General features: G+C 42.8%; 1 protein-coding gene across 1 annotated transcript; it reads left to right on the top strand.

Moving 5' to 3' along the window:
* Positions 1-16,510, top strand: LOC121354705 (antigen WC1.1-like). The gene is made up of 16 exons (XM_041469493.1): positions 1-70; positions 3,123-3,437; positions 4,920-5,228; positions 6,816-7,130; positions 8,032-8,343; positions 8,640-8,957; positions 9,663-9,977; positions 10,651-10,965; positions 11,790-11,852; positions 11,936-12,250; positions 12,437-12,472; positions 12,772-12,913; positions 13,210-13,308; positions 13,879-13,946; positions 15,012-15,191; positions 16,413-16,510. The coding sequence occupies exons 1-16, from the start codon at positions 1-3 to the stop codon at positions 16,508-16,510; spliced, it is 3,270 nt and encodes a 1,089-aa protein (XP_041325427.1).
* The last annotated feature ends 915 nt before the right edge of the window (positions 16,511-17,425 follow it).

Raw genomic sequence — 17,425 nt, 5'->3', positions numbered from 1 at the left:
ATGGCAACAAAAGGACTTCTTTCTGCTCCAGTACTGTGGTTGATTCTTCTCTCCATTCAGGTCTCCCTGGGTAAGTACATACTTTATTTTCCATAAGGCAGTGAGATAAAAAAAAAGTATGCAAATTTAATATCATTAGGTTATTTTTTTACTAACCTCTAAAGCAAAGTGACAAAATGGTGTTTAAGTATGTTTCAGTCTTTGATTCAATCTCCTTGGTAATCCTGAGATAAGGAAATGTAAGCCTTTTGTAAAAGTTTTGTATTTTACTTAGATACCAGTGACTGGCCATTCCCATAAAAATTCAAGTCCAAATTTTGTAAACTAAGAGCTGTACTAAAAACCAGCTGGGTATTCTTACTACTGTCATATCTCCCCTGCGGAGCTCTTTGTAGACAGAATTAATAATTCCGGGTCTTTTTTCAACACCAGTTAAAATTATGCAGCTCTCCCCTCTGTGTCCAGTGGAGTGTTGGTAACACAGCATCTCCTCAGTTGTTCCTGTATATCTGAAGCTTATCACTATTTGTCTCTCTGCACTTCTGGAGCTATGTGAATATGCTTCATGCTGGTGATGAGAAACAGATTTGGGAAACCTTGTTTTTTTTCTCTCTATACATGGAGGTGACATTAAGGCATTGTGGTGGTGGTTGCATCCCCGTATGATGAGAACAAGACTTCAGGGTTGATGTTTTGCTATAGCACGGCCCTAGTCTTGAAGGTTTTCTCCAGTTGTGCGGATGCAGTCAGAGTTCACATGGCAGGGAACAGGAGGCACTCTTGACGTACATTCTCATAATATGAAACATTTTTTACTTAGACACCTTTGTAGTGACATTTTATTGTCAACTGAGCTGTACTGCAGAAATGAGAGTGACTTTTCTGCCAACTCCTTGTTAACATCAGAGAACAGTAACAGACTGACTGGAACATGCAGACAAGAGTAGCTTTGCAAAGACACCATGATCAGCAGCACCTACCACCCCCATCTCTGATCTGGCAGCACTTGAACTCTCCACGTTGCTACAGGTGTTCTGATGTTCCCCAGGCACAGAGCATTGTGCAGATCAGTGCAGGAGTCACAGCTCTCTGGGAGTGAGCTGGAAATCTGCCCCTGAGGCAGCCAGCCTAGGCTGGAAACCTCCTCTTAGGGCCTGGAGACAGGAATGCGTGGTGCACCCTCACCTTTGCCTATGAGAAGAACCAGGTTTTCAGCGGGGGCAATCAAAAATCTCATGCCTTCTCAGCCAAGCAGAACACCAAACCACTGAATTCAATGAAGGTACTTGCAGGACATGCTGTGGAATGTGAGGAAATAGGAAATTGTACCTGTACATATCATAAAAAATTCACAGAAGAGTGATTACAGCAAATGATAGATTTTATTAGGAAATATTTAAATCTGTCAGTTGGGTGATGCCTACCTCTGCATCCAGTCTTGCATGCTGTTACACGTTGAAAACATCAGATGTACAATTATTTAAAAATTCAAGTGCACAGAGGTCATAGAATTGAGTGAAGAGCTGTTTGTTTTGTTCCTAGATATGGCTAGTAGAAATTGGTTATCTGGTTCATTTAAAAATGTATTAGGAATTCAACTTTTCTTATAACTCATTACCCTTTTAAAGTATAAATATTATAGCTGAGAAAACTTTTTTTTTTATTATGTTCTTTAAATACTCTGGAGGTTGTTCTCCAGAATATCTTTCTAGAGACTTACAAGACTTATTACAAAAAGATTATGCCCCCTCTGAGACAATACGTTGCAGGCACAGAGTGGTTTCTAGTTACCTGAGGATTGTACTATGCATGTGACTTTCTTACTAAGGAGACTTGAGGAGAGAGGATATTTTGCAGAAAAAATAGGTTTTGGAAATTACCAATTGTCAGTCACTTGAATAACCACCTTTTTTGTTTGTTTGTTTGTTTCCAAATTTAAATTATAGGCAGGAAATTGTGAGGAAATCCAGCAGTGTTAGCAAAGAGGTAAAGCCTTTGCCTGTGCATGATGTGTATGATGAGGTGATGATGTGTCAAAGCCACATAGTCTGTGTATGATGAAGCAGTTACAGACCACATGAAGATGGAGGCAAAATTGCCTTCCAATTGACTATTGCTAGCAGTTACTCTGCAGTAAGAAATGAAAAAATTGTCAGTTTTGGAAATAAATGGCTGCATTAGCACCAGCTCATGGGTTAAGACTGACGCACTTGCAGTAAGTGGAGAGAAGAATTAGATTTGTTTCCCAATGCAGGAAAAATTAAATATTCTTATTCACAATGTCAGATGACAGCAAGATGTGTGATACGTAGAAACGTCTCTCACCAAGCTCAGTGGTTTAGCTATTGAAAGAAGGAATGCTACCCAGAGGAATCTTGACAGGCTTGAAAAATGAGCCTCACCCCATGAAGTTCAACAAGGCCAAGTGCAAGGTGCTGTACCTGGCTTAGGACAACCATCAGGATCAGCACGGATTGGAGGGTGCATGGCTTGAGAGCAGCCCTACGAGAAGGACTTGGGGATACTGGTGGGGACAAATTGGACATGAGCCAGCAATGTGCCTTTGCAGCCCAGAAAGCCAACTTTGAGCTGAGTCTTCAAGTAGACCCCCCTGACCTTACCACCTCTCCAGCAGCTTGCCTGGCCCCTCTGGTCCCTCTGGTAGCCAGCTCCTACAGTTACCTCACTCCCAAAGACACATACACAAACTTGGTTTTCAGTCCAACTAACTCACAGGATAATGAAGCTTGATCTACTGTGGCAATCACACACTGACAGGCAGTCCCCTCACCTACTCCAGTTGCTGTGTTTATTGTGGCAGGCTTTGTGAATCACAAAGCAGGGACATTACTCAGCATTTCCCAGCCTTGATAAGTCAGTAAAAAAGAAAGTTTGCCTGTCATTAGAAATAATTTACATTTTAGCAGTGCAGTTAGCTCAAACTTATAAATACAGACATAACTCCTTGCAAAAAAACCATTCTTTAAGTTGGACTATTTAGAAAGGTGAACCAAATAAGTCTGACGTAAGAGTAAATTAAGAGCAATAATGATCTCATTAACATCTGCAGTAGATAATCATGATTAAGCTCTGTCTTTTCTATAACCTTGCTCTGTCTGAAGGCACTGATGAATTGAGGCTGTCTAATGGAACTGGCCCCTGCTCTGGGAGAGTGGAAGTAAAACATGAGGAGCAGTGGGGAACCGTGTGTGATGGTGACTGGACCATAAAGGATGCTGAGGTTGTCTGTAAGCAACTACAATGTGGATCTGCTGTTAAGGCCCTGAATCGAGCTCCTTTTGGACAAGGAACTGGACCAACGTGGTTGTACCGAGTTGATTGCCATGGTGATGAATCTGCTCTCTGGAACTGCTCACATACAGGATGGGGTGCTTTTACCTGCCCTCATTACTTTGATATTGGAGTGATCTGCTCAGGTAAGAAGTGATCCAGCCTTGTATAATAGAAAAAGAGATACGAGCCTGGGATCAAACTTTGTCCTAGATGGATAAAGCCAAGTACTCCCTCTACTCATCCAAAGCAAGTTGCTCCAGCATTAAGTCTTCTGCTGACTATGAGTGCAAGCTGACTTTGCCTGGGCACAATAAAGACACCAAATGAGCATATTAAATGACATAAAACAGAAAAAAAACCAACCCACTATTTGTTTCTACCACAGCTCTCCCAGGCAACAGGGGAGCAGTACTGAACTTGTCTTTGATAAGGAATTGGGGCTAAAAAAGCAGGTGTAGGTAGAGAAGCAAGAAAATGCAATGTTATGTCATACAACTGCCCTTCTTCTCCAGATCTTCAGGTAGGCTAAGACAGGACAGTCTGCAATGGCAAAAAAAGACCAATACCTGTTTTGCTGCTTCGTGTGCAAGATGTGCATGGTTTTACTCTTTGGAAAAAGAACCACTGCAAGAAGTTTTTCCTTTGCAGCTTCAGGACTTTACATTTGTCCTTTTTTGATTTTTGTAAGGTTCCTGTCAGCCCATTAGTCTAGCCTGTCTAGATCTCTCTGAATGGCAGCTCTGGCCTCGTGGTTATCTCCCCACCTCCCCCAAAATCATAAGAGTGTACTCCATCACCACCACCATGAAGATAAGACACTGAGCAGAAAAGCCCCTGGAAAGACCCAACAAGTGATATTCCACTTGCTGACAGTCTTCAGGTAGAGTGCAACTCACTAATGACTGAGCCTGACCATTCAATCAGCTGCTTAATCATGTTGTCCTTCCAGCCAGACAGTAACATCCTAGTTCTTGGACATAAGAATATTGTGTTAATGGCAGTGCTAAATGTGAGGTAAATGGCATGTGCTGCTGTCCCCTCATTCATAAACCCATTTCAACCAGAGAAAGCATTACAGTTCCACAGGCATGATACATGCTTGATAAAACCATGCTGACTCTTGCCATTTATCTCCTTGTGCCCATAAATGAGTTTGTACAAGTCTCACTCCATCTTTTTTTCAAGTACCAAAGTGAGGCTGGTCAGCCTGTAGCTCTCTAAACTGTCTTTTTAGCAATTTCTGAAACTGGGTGCAACATTTCCTGTTTCTTCTTCCTGGGTGCTTCAGCTTCCTATTCATCAAAATAATGAGGTCTCAAGGACACACAGTAGTAAATGGCTATTTGTCTATTTGGGGATTGCTACTTCTCAGTCATTGGCAGATGCTCAAAGCTTCCTTCCTTCTTTCCCAAGGATTTAGTATTTTCACATACTGAGAAATAAGCAATCTCATACACCATTTTGTTATTTATCAGTTCTATAGAGGAATTGCCCCAGTCACAATTCAAAAGTATCAGTCACACTCAGAGAAGTGAAATGTGTCTTGCCCATTAAGGAGTTATAAAAATAGGTCAGTAGAACCAACTCTTGATGTTGGATTTCTTGGTTTTTGGGTTTTTTTCCAGGCTTCTCTGATATGCGTCTGACTGGAGGGGACACTGCCTGCTCAGGACATCTGAAAGTAAAGAAAGAAGAAACTTGGGCCACTGTCTGTTTCTCACACATTGATTTCAAAACTGCCTCTGTTATATGTAATGAGTTAAAGTGTGGCCAGGCTGTGGATACCTTGAGAGGAACTCACTTCGGAGACAGATATGAACTGATCTGGCAAGAAGAGTTTCACTGTGAAGGGAATGAGACTCACCTTGCAGACTGTCCCAGGAGCATGCACCACACTAACACATGCTCTCATGATGCCACTGTTGTGTGTTCAGGTGAGACTTTGGACTGATGGACATAATTCACCTGTGTCCTATATGCCTTTTTCCTGTTAACCCACAGTTCAGAGCATCTGTACACTTCTGTGGTCCTCAGGATCCTTGGATGCTTCCACTACCATGCCTTGAGCCATTCAAGGGGGACCAGAAAATAACAGAGAGCAGTCCCACAATGTCTCATTCACTCTACTGAGAGTCTGCATCTAACATGGGCTGTTCTAATCACATCACTACTACACAGATATCTGAAAAAGGCTGTTATTTCTTTTGCTGTTAGAAATAGGCACTCAACAGTCCTAAGAGTGCTCTAAAAATAGAAGGGAAAAAGGCCAGAGCAGGCAAGCAGGAATATCAAGACATTAATTTCTTTCCTGTGGTGCCAATGTGTATGTTAATCCCTGGCACTTCAGTTAATGATATAACTGGAAGAGGTACCATATCTCCAAAAGGCTGAAGGAGGCACAAGTTACAAATTGTAAGGTTTGGGGTTAAAAAAAAAATAAAATCAAAACCAAAACAAAAAAACCAACCAACCAACCAACCAAACAAACAAAAAACCAAAACAAAAACAAAAAGTTACCAGAGACCTAGATGACTTTCATTATGGCTTGAAGGTAACATCACATAAGAACTCCATACAGTCATGGCTGCTGGGGGCTCTGAATACAGCTATGTATTGCCACCCACTGAAAAAGTGAAGATTAGGCCTAACAAACACAAATTTTTCCTGAGGCCACAGTTCTAAAGGGGTGAACTAAACCTGGGGCAGAGCTGCTGGCAACAGACTGATACAAAACAAGCCTGGAAAAGGGTTGGAGCTCATGTCCATTTCCTGTCCAAAGGGCTTCAGTCTGTTTCAAGACTGCCTTGGACACTGTGACCAGTGGCAGCCAAACACCTCAGTTAAGCCACCTAACAGTCCTTGGCTCCTGCCTCTGTCTTGCAAGAGTCTTAGCTCAGAGCTGAAATCCTGGGCTCATTAGGGGTACAGTGCAAGGACAAGGTAAGGGTAGAAAGTAACAGTGCGAGAAGACAGAGGAACTTCATGGAGCTGGCAGTAGGACACCACAGTGCCATCCATGCCGCCCTTAATTTATTGTCAATATGCTGATGGTTGTGGCCTGGGGTGTTCAGAGCCTTGCTCTGGGACATGGATGAAAGCTGAGAATTCCCCACTGCAGTTTCTGCTTACCAGGAAATGTGACATGACCAGCCACTGGGAGAGATGGTGATACCAGCTGCTCCTACCCTGAGTTCCTCACATGCGAGGCAGTGCTGCAAGTGCCTCTGCAACAGAAGATGTTGTAAGGTAGCAGCAGTATTGTGAGGGGAGGACAGAGCAGAGCAGAGAGGAGACACTGAACTTAAAGAGTCAAAAGACTTTTAGTCATACAGTGCAGGCTACAAAATGGACAATAGAGACTTTTTTTTCAGGGCTGGCTTATCAGCATCCTGTTCTAAGATGCTTCTAGTAACCTGACATACAAATGAGTGCTAGGTTCTTGCAGATAGAGCTCTCTTACAGTTTTCAGTGCAGTAGCACAAAAACCCAACAGTAACTGCAAAGCTTTATTCTTTCTGCAGGCTACGGTGGGTACAGGCTGGCAAATGGCAATACCACGTGTTCAGGGAGAGTAGAGCTTCTTCACGGAGGCATATGGGGAACCCTCTGTGACTACCTGTGGGATTTACCAGCTGCCAATATCCTCTGCCAGCAGCTAGACTGTGGAGTTGCACTACTGATCCCAAGTGGAGAGTCCTTTGGGGAAGGAAATGTATCTGTCTGGAATGCCACATTCAATTGCCAGAAGAATGGCTCACTCCTGAGAGAGTGTCCTGTGCGTGCTCTAGGTCAGGATGAATGCCCTGCTGGAAAAGAAGCTCATGTGGTGTGTTCAGGTGAGAAGTGGGAAGGTCTAAGAAGAGAACTGAAAAACTCCTTCCTTGAGGAAAAATATGGACTCAAAATTCAGAGGGCATATGTGGAGTCAGGCTTTGTCATTTCACTGCTGCAACAGGAGTCAAGGCTGCACTTCAACTGTACCACAAGGCTGCTCTCTCTGAAATGCTCCTAGTGTCAGATAACAGCAGGAGCAGGGCTGCTGCACAAGCCAGGATGAGCTGGGCACAGGCTGAGCACAGCACAGGCAGAGTCCTTGCCACTTAGACACAATCCAAAGCATTTGCAGAGAGGACAATTATTATTATGCTCATAGACCTTATTACCAATTATTATTGGTAATAATTATATAATTATATTATGTAATTATATAATAATATTACCAATAATTATATTGGTAATAATTATTATTGGTAATAAGGTCTATGAGCAGTCCCAGACAAGTTGAAGCAAACAAAGAGGTGTAGGGTCTGGCTGGAGAGAACAGCCAGGCGTAGCATGAGACAAGAGTGGAGACGGTTACACCTGTCATGCACTTGAGGCAGGGACTGAATTCCTGGTCCAGGTTTAAGTGAGGACTTGGATCAGCAGTTGAAGGATGCAGAGCTGTAGGCCCTCAGTGATATTGGTCTGAAAAATTAAGGTCTATTGGTTGACCCAAAGCCCCAAAACCTAGTGCTCTGATTTTAAAAATTGCAGATGGGACATGATCCTGAGTTCTAGTCATTCTTCCCAGTAAAATAGGTTGGACTGAAGTCTATTTATGAGTATGGCCCAGCTAAGTCATTTTTACTACTGAATGATAAGGAAAACTCATTCCTCTTCCCCGGTCACTTCCAGGTCCTGCCCATGAGCAGTTGCAAATGTAACACCCCAATATTCCCTTTCTCTTACATTCAGGGTGTCCAGGGGGTAGGCTGGTGAATGGCACTACGTGCTCTGGCACAGTGGAGATCCGCCATGGAGACACATGGGGAAAACTCTGCCACTCCCACTGGAATTTGCAAGCTGCCAATGTTCTCTGCCATCAGCTGAACTGTGGCTATGCAAAATCAATCCAGATGGAAGACAGTTTTGTGGATGGAAATGGGCCTATATGGAGAGATGCTTTTCACTGTAAAGGGACAGAGTCCTGTCTATGGGATTGTGTTCAAGTGACTTTGGGCAATCCAACCTGTTCAGCCAAAGAAGCAGCCACTGTAACTTGCTCAGGTAAGTCAGGAGTGGCCTTTTATGGGTGGTGCAACTTCAGACCAAAGCAGTGCTGGTGATCTCACTGACAGGATCTAGTCTTTGAGGTGGGGAAGCCTTTCTTGCTTCCCATTGCAGGCCCTTGTGTGCATGAAAGCAAACACAGCCTTAAAGGGGGCAGTCTCCTTAATCAGCGGTGAGAATTAATATTTTGCCAGCACAGAAATTTGTCTTCCATTGCTTTCCTGCAAGTTACTTCTACTGCAGTGAGATAAGTAGATGTCACTCAATCTATTTCCTAACTCTCTTGAGCCCAGGTCTTGCTGAATCACTCAGACTCTCAGGGGGTGAGAGCCGCTGTGGTGGGCGAGTTGAGATCTCCCTCCATGGGGTGTGGAGCAGAGTCCTGGATGACGACTGGGACATTAGGGATGCCCATGTGGTGTGCCGACAGCTCCAGTGTGGAACTGCCGAGAAAGCCTATTACCTTCCAAAGTCTGAGCGAGGCGCGGGTCTTGTTGGCCTAAGGAGCATCCAGTGCACTGGAAATGAGACTCAGTTGATGCTCTGCAACACCTCCCATTATCAGACAGTGCCAACGGGAGTTTCAGAAGATGTTGGTGTCATTTGTTCGGGTGAGTCACTGTGTGAAAGGTACAGAAGGTTTCCTAGGATTTCTCCAGCCCATGTTGTGCTGTGGTGTCACAGATCTTAAGTTGGCATGAGTCTGAGCTTGATGATAGTTAAGGAAGAAAGTGTAATTTATACAATGCTTTCTTCATCTGAATTTCTTACAGAATTCTCTTACAGAGTCAAAAAGAACTATTAGAACAAAGGAGCCATAAGAACACTAATTTAGCTATGATTGCTAAGCATTCTTACTGCCACTTGAGAATTAAATAGCTTTTATTTTGTGACATTTCTATATTTATAGATACTTGCAGCTATTCTACAGAATATTACAACTGTTTCTACTCTTCTCTGATTTTGCAACCCATTTGTAACAGGAAAGTGTCTGTCTCTAACTAAATGAGTACAGACAGAAAACAGGTTGTCTGGCTTTCTAAGATAAGGTGGCCTCTGCATATACTTGGTATGATTATACACTTCTTGCTGGCAATATCTCACCTGAATTATTCAAACATTCCCCTGGTGCAGGAGTAGACCTTTCCCTTTATGCAGTTTTAGCCTCACAGGACTTCTGCCCAAGCAACCATAGCAGAAGAACTGGGATATAACAAGAACATGATGTCTTGAAAGTGCTTTAAAAATATTGCCATTATGCTGACCGGTGTGTTATAGTTGTGTTGCATGTTGACAGCTGGATTTTCTTCCTACAGGAAGCAGACAGATGAGGCTGGTGAATGGAACAAACCGCTGTGCTGGAAGAGTAGAGCTTTATCATCATGGCATCTGGGGCACCATCTGTGATGATAACTGGGATCTATCAGATGCCAATGTTGTTTGCAAACAGCTTGGATGTGGGCATGCCATCGAGGCATTTGTCTCTGCTCATTATGGCGAAGGGTCAGGGCAGATCTGGCTGGATGATGTGAATTGCACTGGGGCTGAATCTGATCTCTGGTCATGTCCCTCTAGGGCGTGGGGCCAGCACAACTGCCAGCACAAAGAGGATGCTGGCGTCCTGTGCTCAGGTGTGTTTGGAAAACCCTTTTCTGAGCCTGTGGGTTCAAACAGGAGGGTTGTATAAAAAGGAAGTCAAGAATAGCGGGGACATGCTTGGATAGCCTCCTCCTGTCTTGATGACAAGCACAGTTGCTCAGCACATCCTTTTGGTCCTACTAAGATGCAAAGGATCTATAGAAGCAAACAATATGCACCAACGCACACGCGCGCACACACACACACACACACACACAAAAGTCTGTGGTGTAGTAGGATATTTAGGGGATAAATTTGAGGAGTTTGTAAAGATTTACACAGCAAGGGCCTGTGTGCTTCTTCCAGTCAGTTCCAGCTGGCTTTGAAACCAATGGGAACAACCCACTGTGCACTACAGCATCGGAAAATCCAAGTAGCTTATGGTGGCTCTGCACACGCATATTTAAGAATGGCAGCAGCAAGAGAGAGGAGAAACGAAAGAGAAGTGGAAAAAACCACAGATGACCTCTGAAGTGAGTGCAGTCTGTTAGGGCCCATGTTGGAGCCAGAACAAACCCTGAAAGGACTGCAGCCTCTTTGCCCCACAGTACAGGTAGAACCAACACAAGCAGTTAGCACTGTAAAAAAGGTGTTATTACAAAGGCAGGAAAGAAACATCACAGGAAGTCTGTGGCACTCATTCCATTTTTATGCCTTCACTTCCAGATTTCCTGGCTCTGAGGCTGGTGAATGGCAATGACTGTGCTGGGCGTGTAGAAGTTTTCTACAACGGGACGTGGGGGAGCGTTTGTTCCAATCGCATGTCCCTGCTCACCGCAGTAACCATGTGCAAGCACCTGGGCTGCGGAGACGGAGGAGGAATAGCCACGGACTCCCAATACGGCAGAGGGTCTGGGCCCACGTGGCTGGACCACATTGAGTGCACTGAGCAGCACAGCTCGCTCTGGCAATGTCAGTCAGACCCCTGGCATCCTCAGTCGTGCACTAACCGAGCTGAAGAGACCCACATTACTTGCACTGGTAATCAGAAATGTATTTGTATGTGGCCAGACATGTACATCAACCTATGCATGCACGTATGGACATCACACTAATTACTTTGTGTTCACTTGTTATCTGGTGTATATTGTTTCTAGTTTCATGAAAATGGCAGCAACATGGTTTTTTGTCTATATCATTGACTTAAATGAGTGAATTAAAATTACAAGATTATCAGAGTGCTGTGGCCCAGTGAAATCCTAAGGAATTCCCTAATAAGATGGCGTCATTGCCTATTTTTTAATGCAAAAATCTATGATACACAGTCAGTCTGTGAGATCTGAGTTAGGATGAGACTTCCCAAGAGGTCTAGAGCCAAGTCTATATTTTTACATGTAAGGAGGCATATCTGTGTATACACATAGCCATGGACAAGCGCACAAATCCATTTGGTTCTAAAGGTCCTTTTCTAATGCCTGCTCTTATGACAATATTTCACACCTATGGGTATCAATATCTGTATTCATATATAATAAAATATATAAAATTTTAAAAAAATAGAAAATAGAAAATAGAAAATAAAAATAAAATATAATATAAAATACAATAAAAATTAAATCTACATGACATTCAGATATCCTGAAAGGGATTGCAGCTGGCTCATGAGAAGAAGGAAAGCATAACCATCAGGAAGATTATTACTCACAGCAACAGCCAAACTGCCATCTGCCAAGAACTAAACAAGCCATACACATATTTCAGGAAATAATTAACCTGATGGTTAATTTTCAGCTGTTTTATACTCCCTCATTTTTTTTTTTCCAGAGAATAATTAAATTATTTACTTCATTATTTAAATTCTGCAGGAAGAAAAGAGGCAACATCTCCAGCTGCATTTGCTGAGTGTCCAAACTCCACAAGTTGTTCAGGTACCTCCACTTTGTTTTTCCTTATTGGTCCCTGTGGACCTTCCTGCTGTTTCAGTAAAAGAGCAGGTTTCTGTGTTTTGCAGACAGGGAGAAGTTACGAGTCATGGGAGGAGAGGATGAATGTTCAGGCAGAGTGGAGATGTGGCACCAAGGTTCCTGGGGAACAATCTGTGATGACTCCTGGGACGTGGCAGATGCCAATGTTGTATGCAGGCAGCTGGGCTGTGGATCTGCTGTGTCTGCTCTGAGTGAGGCTGCCTTTGGGGAAGGGACTGGTCCCATCTGGTTGGAGAAGGTGCACTGTAAAGGAACAGAGCTGTCTCTTTGGGACTGTCCAGCCAAGCCTTTGTTTGGCAAAAACTGTGATCATAAGGAAGATGCTGGTGTGAATTGCTCTGGTTAGTGACTGGTCCTTTATTACACTGGTCTGTGAAGGAGGTGGGTAGGGGAGCATTATGCCAGCTGTACTTCCCAGTGACTAGCCCTTTCATAATTTTGACTGCTAAAACATCACAAATTATATGAAGATGTTCTCCCTATTTTTCACACTTGCCTCTTAATCCGGACTCACCTTCCTTTTGCAGGTGTGACAGAAACAACAGCATCACCCACGAGAGCAGGTAACTTCTTTCTCTCTCTTTTCTTTCTCCAATCAAATGACAATTTAAGGTCCCAGATACTTGACAGATCAAACAGCAGTTTATTTCAGCTCATCAGATAACACTTCCCACTGCCTTTCATAAAGGAACACTGAGAGGCACCACCCCCAGCTGCTGAATTTTATCTGCTTGAGCTGGACCCATAGCAGAGCAGCAGGTGCCCTGCCTCACCCTGCTAGCATGGGCACAGCAAGGGGCTGCAGAGGAGCAGCCCTTTGGGACACGTGATTCTCTACCTGTTTCCTCTGGTTTCCACTCAGATCGTCCCCGCCGCCCTGCCACAGGCAGTACGAGACTTTCAGTGCCTGTCATCCTCTGCATTGTCCTGGGGACCCTTCTCTGCCTGGTCCTTGCCATTCTTGCTGGGCAGATCCGACGTGCCAGGACACAGCAGAGAGGTGGGTTTCGCAGACTGGTATGAAACGCCTCCTTTACGTGGTCCCAAATGTTTAGTTGGCTGGGGAGGCAGTGGAGATGGGTGACTGAGATTAACTGAATCTGTTGACGCACTGAGATTGTTCATTACTTTCTGGCACTGAAAGAGCCCAGAGGTGCTTATCCTCAGTCAGCACATCTTGGTGCCTTTCTAGGTACCAATCACATAGACCCCTGTAAGGTACTTCTCCTTTTCAAGACTCCAGCTTGAATACAAGCAGAGACTATGAAAGTGATCATTACCTTTTACTTTCAGGCTCCAGACTATCCTATGACCCCTTCTCCGAGGCTGTCTATGAAGAGATTGATTATAACCTGATGAGGGAAAAGCAGGGCATGACTTTCCTCTCAGGTCTGTGTGTGTATCTTGCTTTTCTCAAGGGAAAGCTCCTCCTTTCTGATCCCCATCTGATACCTTGCAGCTCCCAAACCTACTGGGAAATTTAAAATTCCTGGATTTGAGGAGAGGAGTTTCCTGTCCAGTGGACTCTGTCAATTCCTTTCCCAGGGACAATTTGTTTTGTGCAGTTCTCACTGCAGCCACAGACAAAAAACTCTGTTAGCCATAGATCAGTATAGGTCAAACAAACAAACAAAAGCCTTTTGCTGCAATTATTTAAAGCAGGAACAAATAAAGGAATAATTTGCATCTCCCTCACAGCAGCTGGGTCCCTGTAGGTTTCCTCCTGTGGATTACTTTTATCCCTTTGTGGCTTGCCTTCACCATGGTCCTTGAGAGGTGTTATGGGGCCCCCTGAGGGATTCTTGGTTATTCCATTGTAAGCCTTGCAGAAGTAATAATGACTTTGAAAGAATATTCTGGACTTGGATGCTATTACTGCTCTTCTTCTCATTGTGCAGTTTTAGCACTTAAGGAGAGTTTAATCTGGTATCATGCTCTTTCTCATTTGCCTAGATTTTTATTCAGAGAGCTCAAAACCAAAGGAACAGTTTTATAGAGCAGACAGTGATGAAGAAAATGGTCCTGGAGCAACACAAGGTAATGTGAGAAAGGGTTTGTACAAAGAAAGAGATCCAAAATCAGGGTAACTTTTGATATCCAAAGCATTATGAGCAATTAAGAGTTTCATTTCATGTGCTAGTGATGTTTCCTTGTGATGGAAAATCTTCTGTGTAACTCTTGTGGTGGAAGAGTGTCATACAATCCCATATACAAGTGCTAGTTTTCTCTTCTGTATGAGAAATTCAAAACAAATGTTTGCTGGTAGTTCTGCAGACACTTCACAGTATCCAGTCACATGAATCCAACAATGTGACAACTGCTTCTCCCAGACATTCAACCATAATAGCTTGTAAACATTTGCCTTATTTCTGAGACAAATGGGGAGAATTAAAACAGAGGAAAGACATATTCCAAATAAGAACACTGGTGTACAATTTGAGCTGATCAAGCGATCTTAATCCAAGTGATCTGAAGAAAATACAGATTCCTAGCTGTGGGGTTTGCCGGGGGGGTACATTTGGTTTGTTGGTTGTTTTTATTTATAATTTGAAATAGCTGAGGGAGTGGAAGTGTTTGGAGAAGAACTGCATTTTCCTAGAGCTGATCAAAACGCTGCCATTGTCTGGTGTCCAAGAGAACAACTGCCAAAGGCACAAGCAGTTTTGCACCTCAGTTGCCCATATCCCAGACTCTGCTGCACCATGTCTTTATTTTCTACTGCTTTTCTTATATTAAGAACTTTTTTTTTTTTAGTTAAAAAACAAATTAAAAGCTTTTCCTTACAAACCAAAAGCTAAAAAACAAACTAAAAGCTTTGAAGTGCTTATAGAGAAGACAATTATTCTAAATAGTTTCTCTTTCTCTTATTCAGATTGAATATTGATTTCTAGGTAAAAAGTGAAACAGGAGTGCTTTGATTTACTTTTCTGTTTATACATGTATTATTGGTAAGCATACGTATTTACAATAAAACTGTGCACAGTAACATTTGCTGAGGGATGGATTCCAGTTAAGCACAGACAGGTCAGTATTGCAGCCCTGTGTTCCTGGATTATCAGCTACTGCTTTCCCTAGTGGAAGTTAATACCTGTACTGTTCCAGAGGCCTCTCCACTGCCTGAAAATGCCCTGGAAGATGGTTATGATGATGCAACAGAAGCTCCTGGACCTAGAGATGCTTCTCTTTCTGAGCAGAATGAACAGGAAATCATTGGGATCCCTGGAGAAAGTGACAGAAACAAGGATTCCCAGACAGGTGAGGCTGGAAGAGCAGTGCTGTTCTGTTCTTACACCCAGCTAATCTATACCTCTGCTCTGCTTTCCTTACAGCCATAAAATTCTTGCCTGTGGCCAACCAACCTAAGTTTCCACTGCTGCAAATTAAAATTTTACTTCTTATTAGAATGACCGTGGGGACAGAGGGTTGCAGTCATCTTTTTAACAGCTTTTTAAGTACTTGAAGACTGATAACAGTTTGTTCACATACCTATCTTCAGTTCTGCTCTGCATTTTGTTTCTCTACACAGCCGCAACCTAAATTAGTCAACTTTCTACTTAGGCCTTGTAGACTACACTCTGCCCATGATGGGTCTCTGCTCAGTCCATGTCATCTTTCAACAATTGTTTCAAACCCAAAATTTTACAGTATTTCTTTACAGCATGGTACGGAGATCTTACTAGTGTCAGGTGGAGCAGAAGGACAATCTCTTACACCATATCCTTCTGTTTATGGATGCTAGTGTGATACTTCCCTTTTATCCAACAACATGACAGTCTTGAGAGGGCTCCATGTCTGACGCAGCTTCAAACAGTGCTCTGTAGAATACTACATATCATTAGACATGGATTTTTCAAATCATGCAATCAACTCTTTCTCCCTTTGCCTGTAGTCTCTTAAGTCCTTATTAGATCTCATTCTGTGTCCATGGAGGATGGATTCAGCTAGGTTTTTAAGCTGGCACTAAATTTTGTCGGGCTCATATAGTTCAGTAAGCATTAACAACAAATATTTGAGACAGACCTTTCTTTATCAGTGCATTTAATACAACTGTGGAACACCTGATCTGAACTCTTACTTTTGGGGTAGTGATAAATATTTCTGGCCTACTGGAGATGTGGAAAAATAATCAAAATACAGGACTCAAAGTAACTAGTGAGACATTAGAAATTTTTTTTTTGTCAGCCCACGAATATATTCCTTTTAACATTGTGTATAAAGCATGATCCTTATATATATACATTAGTGAGACATTAGAATTTTTTTTTTTTTTTTGTCAGCTCACGAATATATTCCTTTTAACATTGTGCATAAAGCTTGATCCTTGTACATATACACGCCACAAAAGGCAGAGTGACATAAGCCTTTGTCAGGTCTTTCACAGGCACTCCTATCTAAGTTTCTAATTGCTGGAGGGGACAACTGGAAGCTGCACAACCACACAGAGGTAATACCTACAGCATGCACTTTTGTCTATCACAGCTGTTCTTCCCTTCATGTTTTCAGACTGGACTCGCAGAAACAGGACCTCTGAGGCTGAGAGACCCTCATCCCCTGCTCTTGAGGATACAAGCTATGACGACATTGAAGAGCTGGGGCACTGATGGAGACTGCTGAGCTGTATTAACTTCTTCTGGAAATACACCACTGTTCGTAAAATGCTAATCCTGTACTAGCAGAACCAGAACAATCTGCATTTAGGATTAGTTTGCATAAGTTTTGGCTATTTCCAGAGAAGGTTTTTTTTGTTTGTTGGTTTGGTGGGGGTTTTTTTGTTTTTTTTTTTTTAACTGAATTAATTTTAAAATTATGATATTTTCTTATTAGAAACTGTCCAAAGATCTCAAATGTATGCTTTTCCTCTCAGATATATGGGGAGAGCTTCTGAGAATTATTTGGAATTGAGACTGAACTGCAAGAAAATCATCAAAATTCTGTTTCAGCCAAGTCTTTGAGAAAGGAATTCTTGCTGATTGTTTCTGCAGCAACATCAAGAAGATCTGACAGGTGTGCTGCAGGCATGCTGTGAGGCACAGAAGGAGGGAAACACATGGGATTTAACTGCATCCTCCAATCTACTTTTCCTGGCTCACTAACAGGAAAACCAGGAAAGTAGAAAGTTTTTGCAAGGAATAGTAAAAGGCACAAGAAACCCACATAAGCATTGCAACAAATTTTATGCCTGAAAAAGAGGTAGCAAGCTATTTATCCCTGTCAGAACTATCTGCACAGGACAGAACTTTTCTTCTCCAGGTGCACCAGGCAGGGACCAGGAAGAAGGAATCCCTGGAGACTCAGAGATGGCAACAACAGATGTCACAGGCATGATCCAGTTGAGCTGAGTGCTCCCCAGGTGACTGGGGTATATAATCCTCAGTGTGGCTGATTTAGTGGACTGATATTAGGAATGTGTTAAAATTTATAGCCAAATGCTTAGAGCATTCTGCCTGCACCTGAATGACACCTGCACAAGGAAAGTTTTTGGATAATTGGAGTAATTGGATTAAAAGCATATTATC

Source organism: Pyrgilauda ruficollis, unplaced genomic scaffold (genome assembly GCF_017590135.1).
Source record: "Pyrgilauda ruficollis isolate IOZ18807 unplaced genomic scaffold, ASM1759013v1 scaffold235, whole genome shotgun sequence".
NCBI classification, from domain to species: domain Eukaryota; kingdom Metazoa; phylum Chordata; class Aves; order Passeriformes; family Passeridae; genus Pyrgilauda; species Pyrgilauda ruficollis.
The sequence above is the reverse complement of the archived record's forward strand: the minus strand, read 5'-3'. Positions and strand labels throughout refer to the sequence as shown.

Coding starts and splice junctions, on each gene's coding strand:
- LOC121354705 (XM_041469493.1), top strand. CDS start 1: ATGGCAACAAAAGGACTTCTTTCTGCTCCAGTACTGTGGTTGATTCTT. Junction 7,131..8,031: donor AGCTCATGTGGTGTGTTCAG/GTGAGAAGTGGG, acceptor TCTTACATTCAG/GGTGTCCAGGGGGTAGGCTG. Junction 13,309..13,878: donor TTCCTCTCAGGTCTGTGTGT/GTATCTTGCTTT, acceptor TTATTCAGAGAG/CTCAAAACCAAAGGAACAGT.